Genomic DNA, 12,878 nt, shown 5'->3' with positions numbered 1-12,878 from the left:
CATTAAAAACTTTCAAAACATCACAGAACCCTATAATACATACAGTCATCGTGTAATGACAAAAACCTTAAGTTAGAACTAAAAACTGCTTTGAGAATGGCACAGTTGCACTAAAGTTTCTGCTCGATAGAAAAAATTTGTCACGCCTACTTTAAAGGCTCATTGAATAAAGCCGAACGAATCAAAAACCACTCTTATTTACGTCTTCTGCATTTGTTCAACTATAAAAACAGAATACAAAATTTTTGTTTAACATTCACTTCTACATCGTGTTTCACTTACACTCGATAAATTTAAAGAAAATATCACATTTCTCCTGCTGTTCGTACGCACACCTTCCTTAAAGGACGATAGAGCTTCGCTGCGATTTTAACACAATTTGACATGCAGGCAAGGTGTCTTTTTGATTCGATACAGTTATGAAACGTAACCGACAAACGTCGTCCGAATTGCTCAAAAAAGAATGGCGAGCGATTGTCTTCTGTATTTAAGGGAGGGTTGGTGACTGAGGGGGGGGGGGGGGGGGGTGTCAAACTCCAATATTAAGAACTACCCTTCACCAATTAATTCGCCTCCTCGACCTTTTCGGTGAATCGCATATTTAGAGACTAGCAAGGCGTAAACCTCTAATTGGGCTGCTCAGCCGCATAAAGCCCTCGAGTCTTCAGCAGTTCATGCCGTTTTTGAGGACGAAAAATTGAAAGCGTCAGACGAAAGAAGCGATCAAGCTACAAATCGGGTTAAGACAGCAGGATGCTACGAACTTTGCATGGAAGCAATTAATTAGCACGTTGTATGCCTCCTCAAACCGCGTCGAAAAATGTTCACGTCAAAAGCAACCAGATCAACGCTACTGCTGTTTGATTTATACTAAACGACAAAAGTAAGTTAGCGCCCCCTAGTTTTATGAAGTAAAAAAAATCAATTTTTAAGGCAATATTACTCCAACTTAAATAAATTTACAATGATCCTCTACACTAGTACTCTCACATACCTATGAAATTCACATAAAACGCGACGTTCTTTTACCAGAAATCCCAATCTAAAGTTGATGAACTTCATTCGAGCTTCACACTGAAAAGAAAATTTTCAGAAGGTGATATTCTGTTTCATGTGAACTTCATAGGTGAGTGAGAAGACTAAAGTAGAGGATCAATGGTGTAAAAATTGTTTTCGAAATTTGATAATAAGTTCGATCAATGTTACCTCAAAAATTGAATTTTACTCCGTAAAAATAAGGGGTGCTAACTTCCTTTCGCTGTTGAGTATACATTAACAATTCACATGCATTTAAAAGGCCAATGATATTTGTCCACCATAGGAGTCATAGCAAAATAATCAGCATACATAAAGGACCGACAAATGGTTCAACTTTTGTTTCAACAAGTCAAACTTCGCACTCGATGGCAATTACTTACGAGGCAATTTGTTCATGGATTCTAAATGGGTGTTCCACCTGGTGAGCTGATCAGGTTGAATGAATTTTGATCCACATGCGTAGTACTTGCGTCTTTCTTCCTGTGGCAAAGACGAGGGATCCTCTATTATTCCCGGATGATCTGAAAGGAATATTAAGTTTTCATACATGTAAACTGAGGTGCAATAAGAAACACAGTAGATGTAGTGAAAAAAAAGCAAATACTTTACTCACCTTAAATACCAAAAAAATAGAAAAAAGGCTATCGAAATACAAAATTTGATGGGAGTACTCTACTACAACACATAGCCGGTACACTGCCAGAATAGCTACAAAATAGACTTGCGTGCAACCTGAAAAAAAAAATTGGATCTTTTCCGTTTGTGCCCCCCCCCCGGTACGTTATGCTCCCCCAGTTATAGAGCACATACCATTACATAATAAATCATTATGTAAAAATATGGCACGTGCGTTTGGGGGTGCAAATAATATGCACCCACTAAGCTGGGGGGGGGGACAAACGGAAAATATCAAAACTTTAATTCCATCGTTAAGAACATTTTTGGGTGCAAAAACATTGACAACTGAGAGGTTCGAACTCCAATACCTGGCGTAAGCGTCGGAAGCATAACCACTCGGCTTCCAGGTCCTTGTTACCACTTATCTTACAATCAACTTTGTTTTAACAAGAGACATAATTTCTGAAATTCTGCCACCCCCACCCCCCCCCCCCCCCAGTGTTTTTTATGACCCCCAGTTACATATTATTTGTTATACAGCACGTTACTATGTAAGAAAATAGCACGTGCACCTGGGAGTCATCAAAGATTTATGCTCACTAAGCTGGGGGGGGGCAGAATAGATCCTTTCTAAATGCACGCAATTTTGGTCAAAGTAAAAGCAAGAAATCAAGCGTGAAAAGTCATAGCAAAAAATATTCTAGAACAAATGTAAAACGAAAAAGAGCGTCAGACGACGAAACAAGAACATAACCGGTAGAACACGGAAAGGACTCGAAGAGTTGTGCAATATAATTACTAACCTAACCTTACCTGAAACAAGAAATCAAATAAAAGAAATGACGAAAAAATTAATAGCCTAATGAAACTACAGGCAATGTTTTTGAAAAAAATGAGGGTGATGGAAGGTGGTGTGGAGGTGACTATTGGGTGGGGGTGGGGAGATGGGGGAGGTATGTGGGAGGGGGTAATTGGAGTGAGGGCTTAATTGGGGGGATGCGGGGAATGGGGGTAGGTGGGGTTGTCTGCAGTTTGAATAGGGAAAGGGGACTGCTGAGAAAATTTCGGATCTATTCTGTTTCGCCCCCCCCCCAGCTTAGTAAGCATAATTTTTTTATGACCCCCAGGCGCGCGTGCTATTTTCTTACATAGTAACGTGCTATATAACAACATATAATTTGTAACTGGGGGTCACAAAAAACACTGGGGGCCGAAACAGAAGAGATCCGAAGTCAATGTTCTGAAACAGAAGTCAAAAGTTCGACAATAAAAGTCAAAAGTCCAAGTCACGAACGAACTTGCGTCAGCTAAAAAAAAATCCGGCAGAATCTAAATACTCCTCTTCGAGTCGCAAAAACCAAGAGCACCGCAACATAGCTACGCTCAGCTTACAGCTTTGCAGCTATAAAAAATCCCGCGTTGACCCAATAATTCACATTACAAGGGAAGTTCTAAAAAATAGAAAGAACAACACAAAGAGCAAAACAACAGAGAAAAAACATCGTAAAAAAGTTTTTAAACTAGTGAAAAAAATATTGAAAGCAAAATATTTCTTAACAATAGTGAAACAAACATTGGAAAACATTTTAAAAAAACTAAAAGCTGAAAATACATGGTATTTTTGAAATTACTTATTCAGCAGTCTTAAGAAATCTGAGCTTCAGTCGGCGATTATTTGCATTACTCTATGGAGAAGCCAAAACTTTGAAAAGCAAGAAAAATGTTAAGTGCTTGTTAACAACCAGCTTTGTTCTAATATGGAACTTGATACTCCAAACTAGCCAGGGTTTTACATTGAAGACACTCATTGACGTTTTCTGGCATTTGAGTAAAATGCGTCATGCAATAAATGTTTTTTGAAGCTGAAAGTTTTTTAAGCAGAAAAACAAGGCCTGCCTATTGCATACACTGATCTGTTGTATCCCAACAGTTCCTCTGTAATCTGCGCTGTTACCAAACAAGAGCTTCGGCAACCTATTTGGAAGGGCTGGGGTAAATCGGGCCTCATGTCTTTTGCAAGGACACATTCTACAACCAAAGCATAAAACTTTATCACATCGAGGGCTTTAAAAACCATTACAGCATTTTAAAGGTTAAAAGCTGCCCAACTCCACCATAAATGAATCAACAATTTTCGTTCTATCTAAACTTTATCACAAAAATTGAGCTCAATTTATGTGAAAACAAAGACAATCTATTGTAAACAAATAAGCAATTTTGAAACTGAATTCAAAAATTTGTGGGTAAACCAGACCCCTTTAATTTTGCCTGGAGGGTGCAAGACCTTTTTTTTTACTTTTTGAGTCTCTTTTCTTCGTTTGATCATAGTTGGAGAGCAATTCAGGTGATAGTGCTCAATTTCGATCGTTACGTGGTATTGTGAACAAAAACCGTTACAGCATTTCTTAGGTGTAAAGATTGAAAGTTGCCCAAATTGACTAGCAACAAAATCATTCTAAATAAAACGCCCTCATTCTTTCTACCTAAATTATTGTACAAAATTGACCTCATTGTATGTTAAAAACAAATCCTTGCATTTGCTGGTCTGTTGTGAGCAAATTTTGAAAATTTCTCCATATCAAAGTGGACGTCCGAATAGCGATTTCTTCAATTAATTTATTTAGTACACTGAAAAGAAAATGTCCGTTTGAGTAGTTAAAAACTTGACAATTTTAGCTGGTTATTTTGCAATTGTACCCGTAGCCTTAAAACAGCCGCCAGATTGCCGCAAAATAGCTGCCGTTGACGCTATGGACGCACATCGGGATTGAAACAGATCTTATTCGGTGTGCAGTTTCAGTTAGATTCTAAAACTATACGTTATTCAGCTTCTAAGATGAAAGCTATTAAGCTTAATAAAAATGTGAGCTATCAATTGCTATGAACTTTGTTAACCTAATGCACTATGACTTACTGACCGGGCATGATCTTTCTTTTGATTTGGCTCTTTTGTCTTTGACTGTATTCAATACATTGCTAATTCAATGCATGAAAGAAATTTAAAATCCTATTCAGCTGAAACAGTGAGTGAGGTAGATCAGAAGTCAAGCGTAAAAATCGTAAAAAGAAAAACGTAATCAAAAGTTAAAGCGAATTAAAAAACAACAGAAGGACAAGTCCTGACCTTCATTTCGAAGAATTTTCATTGACTAAACAAATTTCATACCGTTTTCTCACTCTACTTAAAAATTAGAATGAAAAAAGTTCACTCCGCAAAACCACTCACTTTTTCGCTCCACTTCGGCGTGACCAAAATCATCGCTTCAATTTGACTTCCAAACTCATGAAAATGTGTGAACATATCTTCAAAAAACAGCCGGAAGAATTCCGGAAAGGACTCAAAGATATCTTTGCCAAAAAGCAGCCTGTCGAACAACTCGTTTCTGATGACAGTGAGCATCGAAGAACATAAAACACTAACCTAATTGAAATAAAATTTAAACAAAAAATACAAAAATTCAATTACATTGGGTCTAGGCAGAACAAAAGGATGCAACAAGCGTGTGTTAGGTTAACTTTGGTTATCTTTTATAGAACTTTACAGAAGATGATATAACTTCAAGTTTCGAAATTTCGCCAAATGTTTCTCGGAAAGCCGGTCGCATTCCAAAAAATATAATAGAAACCGCTGGGTCAAGGAGTTGTAACATAAATTTAACGAAGTATCTCCTACCCATTGTAAAAAAAACAGGAGAATTTTCTTTCAGTTCAACATTTCTTATATTTAAGTTAATTTTGTTTAATATAGGAGCTAAGCTGATCTAAGCAAAACAGTGAGAGTTAGTTACGCTAACCTGAAATATGGTACTAAAAAACCTAGCCGCGTTATATATACCTGTAGGTTTCGCAATTTTGTGAAAAGTTTCAAAAAGCAGGTCGTACATTAAAAAGGAGTTTTAATGTCCAGATAAAGGAGTTCAATGTGGCTAATAAATTGCTCCTACAATCTTTCCATAGATTTTGTAAAGCTCCCAGAGATTTTTCCTTCAGTTGAATACATGAAAAAAGGGTGCCAGAAACCCAGAAATCCAAAAATCTCGACTATTTTATATAATTCGTTTGATATCTTTACCATCGAATTTAGGCAGATAAACAGATACAAACAAGAGCGTTAGGCTAAATTTGGCTGTTTTAGAGAACTTTACGATACATGATATAACTTTGCGGTTGATGTGATGTATCAAGGTTTGCGATTTCCCATAACGATTGTAAAATACCAGGTTTTGTTTCGGGTCAATACCTTAAAAGCTGATACATGAAAAGTGCAGTTCGAAACGCAAGATTTCGACTATTATCTTTTTATACGACAGTTTGTCGTTTTTATTTACTATAAGTTCTAAGATGGTCGAACCCATAGAAAAGGCGTTGCTTAGGCCAACGTGGAATTTGGTAAAAAGATGTTACGATAAGTTATATTTACCTGAGTTTCGCAATTTCGTAAAATATGTCGAAAAAAGCAGGTCCTACTTTAAAAATAAGTTTTCACTCTCTGGACAATGGAGTTGTTCAATAAGCCTCAGCTTTTTCTTGCAATATCTTCTTTCCATAAGGGTTGTAAAATTTCAAGGGATTTTCTCTTTAGCTCAACAGTTGAGCTAAAACGTTGATACTTAAAAAAGTGTTGGTTGGAAACCCTTAAATATGGAGTATTTCATATAATAATTAGTTTTATACCTTTACTATCGGATCTAGCCAGATCCAAAAGATTCAACAGGCGTGTGTTAGTCTAACTTTAACTGTGTTTTAAAGAACTTTACGGAAAGTAATATAACTTCAAGTTTCGCAACTTGGTCGAATTTTTCTTGAAAAGCCGGGCGCATTTCATAGATATGTTAGAACCTCTTGGTCAAGGAATTGTTCGATGATACCCAAAATTTTTTTGAAATATCTCCATAGGAATTGTTAAAAACACAGATTTTTCCTTCAGGTCAAAAAGCTGGTACAAAAAATGCAGTCGAAACGCAAAATTTTGACTCTAACTTTTTTGTATAAGTTTTTCACTTTTATTTACTATGGGCTCTAAGCTGATCATAGTGATACAAAAAGCGTTAGCAAGTCTAATGGTTCTAAAAAGTTATGGTAAGTTTTATATATAACAGCAAGTTTCGCAATTTCCAACTGATCAGCTAGCTAAATTTATTACAAACGACTGAGCAGGTAAAGGGTGTGCATTAACCTCCCTCGTCGTGAAAAGGCACCTAAACTTTTACCTAATTTAGGGTAGCAGTATCTCCGGCTCCGGTTTTCAATGCTTTGGCAATTTGGCCGCCCAATATTCTAAGGGTGACCACTTAGGATCCGTACAAAACATTGCATTACTGAAAATGCTTTTCCAAAACAATTTAAAATTTCCTTGTCATTCCAGTCTACAACAAAGGATGAGTTTAAATTCAAAAAAATGAAATACAATTTAAGTAACTCTGCCCACTCAAGGTCGATTTAATCAAAGACCTATACTTAATTTGGATTTCAAAATACTAATCGTCAACATATGTTTAAAAATTGGTTCAGCGCGTACAATATTTTTTGAAATTTCGGTAACTTCCACAATATGGCAAAAAAACCTCCGCGTTAATTTTCCAATTAAATCAAAAACTTGCTTAGTTTTTGCTTATAGTTTTGCTAGCGAACAAAAAATATTCAAAACTTGCGTTCCACAGGAAACGGTACGGTTTTAGAGAACCTCATTCTTTATCTCAGCGTCAAATATTTTCAAAAGTTTTTCGTCTCTACGTCGAATATTTTAAGAAGAACATTGGCGACATAAAAAAAAGCGTTCGATTTATTGGCAAAATTAAGGAGCGACAAAAAACAAAAAAACCAACATGGAATTTGAACAAAAAATTTTTTCATTTTGAGAAGAAATGAAGCTTTTGGTTAGGTATTTTTCAAAATAAAACTAATAAAAGCAAAAAAAAATTAGTGCAGATATTTAAGAACTATTACTGATTCCAATTCAAGTTTTCATATTGAACTTTATAAAAAATTTATCAAAAATGGTAAAGCTAAGGAAATCAATTCAATTTTTCTTATACTTCATGCAACAACCCCTAAAACAGATTTTTGTACCTTAGTTTTTTTTTCTCTCTCTCTCGTTCAAGATTCAATGAAAGAAATTTCAAAAATTTAAATTTCCGCCATACAACGATTAATCTGGGGATGATGAACTGGTGAAGTCATATAAGCTGTCATATAAGAAATAAATTAGAGGTCAGTGGATCTTCTATTGAAACCTGATATATCTGGTAATGAACTGGTAATCACTCAAATGAGTGGTTCTAAAAGATAAAAGCTTTTTAACTAAAAGCAAGCAGTATGCGAACATTTTCCTGGGTGAAAATGTTCGGGCGAGAACAAATTGAAAAACTAAAATCAAGTAATCCTCCTATTAATAACAAGCAAAAAACTATTTAGAGGTGGATTAAATTCCCTGTTTGAAATAAGGAAATAAACAAACGACTAATGTCGAGCGAATTGCTTTCAAACGACCAGTGCCAGCAACTGAGGCTTTTGGGATCTATTCTGTTTTGCCCCCCCCCCCCCCCCCCCCACCTTATTGAGCTTATATTTTTTACGCCCCCCAGGAGCACGTGCTATTCTCTTACATAGTAACGTGCTATTTAACAACATATAATTTGTAACTGGGGGGGGGGGGGGGGGGGCGTACAAAACATTGGGGGGCCAAAATAGAATAGATCTGGCTTTTGGGATGTTAACATGGGGGGGGGGGGGTTACACGCGAAGTGTGGGGTGAGCGGATGGGGGGGGGGGGGGTCAAGTGCTGAGGGGGGGGGGGGGGGGGTAGGGAAGGCTGGACAAGAAATTGTCTCCTCAAAACAGTTTCCGTGAATCGCATACTTGGGAATAGCGAGGCGTAGGCACAGTCGCTCAACGAAAAGCCACACAAAAAAAGACCGCAGGTCTAATATAATTGCTACAAACTTTGTTTGAGGGCAATTAAAAATTGCCATTTAACTTATTAGCGAATGTCAAAACACCATCTGCTTCAGCTACTCCAACTTGTGGCTTTCGATAAATAGCACTTCTGAAGTTATTCTTATTGTTAACGGAACACGGAACCTTCAAAAATGAATAGCAATACCGTAAAAAATACACAATTAAATACGATTCTATACTTGTAAACTTAAGCAGCTGTTCTACTAGTGACGTGAATTAGGGAATAAAACTATTGCTTCTCAATGCTGTCAACATTTTAGTGGACTCTTATAATTCGTTCGATGTTACTGCTCCATTAAATTGACTTTAATTGATTAAAAAAGCGTAAGGTATTCGATGGTTTGTCGATTTGCTAAATAGTCCTGTCTTTCAGGAGTGTCATCACATCAAAAGACACGTACTTTTCAGGGATACAAAAGATTCGGTGGACTTTCGCAACTAACCTGAGTATCCTCTCGTCATTTCGACTCTCGATCGAGTCGTGTGCTGTTTCGACTGCGGAGTAGGCATAGTTGCATTGCGGCTCATTGCCACATTTTGTTGCTTCGGGCCTTTCCAACTGGAACCACCGCCAGCACTGCCGCCTTTTTGGTTACATTCTCTCCACCAGGCATTTTGAACGCAGTTAAGACGTTTCTCCTACTCGATCCCCGCAAAAATTGACTGATCATAGACGAAGGGCAATATCTCAACCACTATGATACACCAATTTGTACTTTAGCCACAGCAGCCGGCGGATACATAGCTCAAAATACCTGAAAAAAGATCTGCTTAGACAGATAAAAAGTTCATCCAGAACAAATGCATAAAAAGTTCATCCAGAACAAATGCCTTCCAGGTCTTAAACACTCTATTAGCCATGCAGACATCTGCTAAACCATACAAAAAACATGCGAGTAACCAAAATTCAGCATTTTAAAAATTCGATCTGCAGCGTAACAAGGACACTGGACTAAGCCATTTAACCAACAGTTGGATAACTTTTCAATGAGATTGTTTACACACGTTGAATGCTAGAAAATTTCAATTGCATACTGACTGCAATTTTTTTATATGCCCTGAGGCGAGAAAAGGGTGGCTCAGCACCCTTTTTAAGTACGAAGGAATAATGTGAGGAATTGATGATATTGAACTGTTTTTGTCATTACAGAGATTATTAAAAATAGGTCAAATGGTCGCTGCCGACCTCTTGAAGCTATTCAGCACTTCGTCTTCATCGCAAGTTAGTTGAACAATTTCTCGGTAGCGATAAAATCCGTCAGGTAATATTCATTAACAGACAAATCGTGCCTCCTCTGAACGGCACAAATAGTTCCAACCTTCCACGGGCTGAATTAGCGCGCTTTTTGAAAAGTTTTGATTCCATAACAACAGGAAGAACAAGCATTGAACAAGAAACAAAAAACAAGCTTTTTCGATATAGTTTTCAACATTCTTAACGCGATATAGTTTTCAACATTCGAAACCGAAAAGCTTTCAACATTCTTAACGTGAAAATTGTAACTTTTTGACTATTGTCTCAAGAAATTGATACTTAACGGCTGCAATCAACGCTAACGCCCCCTTTTGACGAAATGCTGACTTTCACGTCTTTATCAGTATACTTCAACAAAAATAACCGAGGAAAACTATATGGCATTGTGAAGACAAAAGTTTGTGCGGGTCTGTCTCCAAAACGCAAGTATTTCCTATTTTTCATAACAGGAAAGTGGATCAAGACAAAAGAGGGAAACAGCGCAGTTCGAAATGATTAATATGAAACAAAATTTTCGAGAGTTCTAATGTGAAGCACACCATTGCAGTAATACTGCAAATTTTTGATTAAATGGCTCTTACACACAGTTAGACGTCAAGAAGACTTTTCACGAACATAACGGAGAAAAGTGAAAACATTCGAAGCACGAAATTTTTTGATAACACTGAAAAATCGTTTTCAAAACACTTTAGTGTTGATAAATTTGGACATACATATATTTAATTGCAGAGCTTTGTCTTCGTTAATATCAATATAGGGAAATAGAATAATTGGGCAAATAATCACTGCTATTTCTCAGTCCCGCTAATTTTTTTAAATCCTGAACGCATCTGTTGACCATAAACAAAAATTTGAGAACAAACGGAAAGGATCCGGATTGAAGTCATCGACACACAAGAAGATTGAGAAGTGCGTGCCAAAAAGTAGAAAACACAGCGGAGAAGATACCATTTTCTCTTTGTTAATCAAATCATATTGGACTACTTGGAGAATACAAAATTTTTTGGATGTAATATCAATAAGGAAGGGTTGAAAGCTTAACGTTTTACACGTCTGAAAAATGATTGTTCCGAACCCACCTTAGTGGGTGGCGTGAAGGGTGTAGAAAATATATGTTTGTTTTTTGCTAAGTCAATTTAGGCCGTCTCATCGTAGAGTTGTTAGTGGTATCAATAGAAAGCCTCTCCAGCGTAGAACTTCAAACCATTTTTTATTTCGTTTTTGTTTCGAGTAGTTATCTAAGTTGAAAGTCTTTATGTGAATATTTCATATTTTAACGTGATTTTGTTCAATTTTAATGTAATTAAAATTTTTTTGAATCAAGTAGTTGCTTTAAATTACGTATTACACACAGATTTGATACAAATGTGTGTTTTAATAGACGTACAGCAATAGAATGGCTAATTCTGTTCTTTTCGCCGACGGTTACAATCAAAAGTGTTCGAGTTGTATTGGGCAGTCATTTTAAATACTTTCACAATTTTTGTCAATTACAGAGGAGTGATTTCTCATATCAAGATTCCATCAAATACTGATGCAAAAATATTTTGTTTTCAGAGAATGTCCCATGGTTCTCCTTGCTTCGACATCGTGTTTTTGCAAACTTTGACGGAATTTTGGGCTCTTCCTGGATTTGGTACTTTTCTGTAGTCTTATGGCTTAGTCTAATTTATCAAAAATTTGCCCCCGTTTAATCTTATTACTGTCAACTTGCAGTTCAGTCTCACTAATCAAAGGTCACGGTCCCATTACCTTTCTCGGGAATTCTGTTCAGCAGTTTTAAGTTTTAAATAATTGTTATACGATTCCGTTACAAGTTTTCATGAAAATTCCGTTACAAGTTTTCATGAAAATCCGTTACAAGTTTTCATGAAATGTCCTTGCATTTTTCTCCTTTTGTATTCTCAAGACTTAATGTCTGACTTATGACAGGCCACATTGGTTTTTTTTGTTTTAAAAGCTCAGAGTAAATCTTAATTTGTCCTACTAATTCTCTTTGTCAGCTTGCAACTTCTAAAAAATTTTTGTAATACAATTAACCTCTATTGGTTTTATGATTCAACGGATATTTTATTGTTTGGAAACTGTTTCCTAAAATTAATTTTTGATACTGGTCAATATTTGTGGCATTTGTGTCTTTTCACATAAACCCTTCAAATCGAGGAGCTTTTGATTTTGGGGCCCAAATGACCATAAAAACTCTTCAGTAATCAGTGAATGATTTTAAATATTTTGTTTCGTAAATTGTGTGAATTTTTGAGATTGTTTGGTATTTGTTGTTCTCCGGTCTTATACGCTAGTCTTACCAACGACCAGTGACGGACAATTGGATCTGCTGATACTGAGAAAATTGACGAGATAAAGGAACTTAGATTCCACTTTGAAGATATTGATTTCAAATTGACACTACTGAATTGTGACCAACATAATAGAAAGATTTATTCGCTGTACATTGTTCAACGGTACTTAGGAGGCAATTAGAACAACTGTCGTTTTGGAAGTGGCGTTTCAATTCACAAATTATAATTGCACCCTAAAAAATTAATTGTTCACTTTGAATTTCACTCTATCGGCATAATTTCAGATGCTTAAGTTTCCAAAACAATTATTTATATACCTAATTATAAAAGAGGGCTAAACAAATCTAGTTTACTTTCATATCGCTTTTTACTTCAAATTTTTTCAAAGAATATTAAAAATTTCTATGTCGCAATTATTGCGGAATTCTAGAGAGGGATTTTCCTTTGGACTAACCTTTTACAGAACCGCATGTGTGCGAATTTTCAACTGAGTGAATTTTTCACCAAGTAACAATTCTTTCGCAATCTAATGTTCGATCATAAGTTACTTTCTAACTCTCAGGGTTACTTTCATATATACTTATGGATACCAACAAATTTCGCAAAATTAAATTAACAGATTAAAAAATTATTTTCAGGGAGGCAATTTCTCGAAGCTGATTTCTTAGTTCTTCGGAAAATACGCTAAAATCTGAAAATCCAACGTTAAA

At 36.2% G+C, this 12,878-nt stretch overlaps 1 protein-coding gene across 1 annotated transcript in view; it reads right to left on the bottom strand.

Moving 5' to 3' along the window:
* The window catches only part of LOC142335306 (ADP-ribose glycohydrolase MACROD1-like), a 42,515-nt gene extending 33,151 nt beyond the window's left edge, over nucleotides 1–9,364 (bottom strand). Inside the window, exons 1-2 of the mRNA XM_075383751.1 lie at nucleotides 9,057–9,364; nucleotides 1,419–1,559 (exon numbers count right to left, since the gene is read on the bottom strand). Coding sequence (XP_075239866.1) covers nucleotides 1,419–1,559; nucleotides 9,057–9,141 — 226 coding nt within the window. The 5' untranslated portion in view covers nucleotides 9,142–9,364. The remainder of the gene's footprint in view (nucleotides 1–1,418; nucleotides 1,560–9,056) is intronic.
* Nucleotides 9,365–12,878: the final 3,514 nt, after the last annotated feature.

The sequence above is a fragment of the Convolutriloba macropyga genome, chromosome 2 (genome assembly GCF_964194025.1).
Source record: "Convolutriloba macropyga chromosome 2, txConMacr16.3, whole genome shotgun sequence".
NCBI lineage: Eukaryota > Metazoa > Xenacoelomorpha > Acoela > Convolutidae > Convolutriloba > Convolutriloba macropyga.
This window is presented reverse-complemented; position numbering and strand designations above follow the sequence as displayed.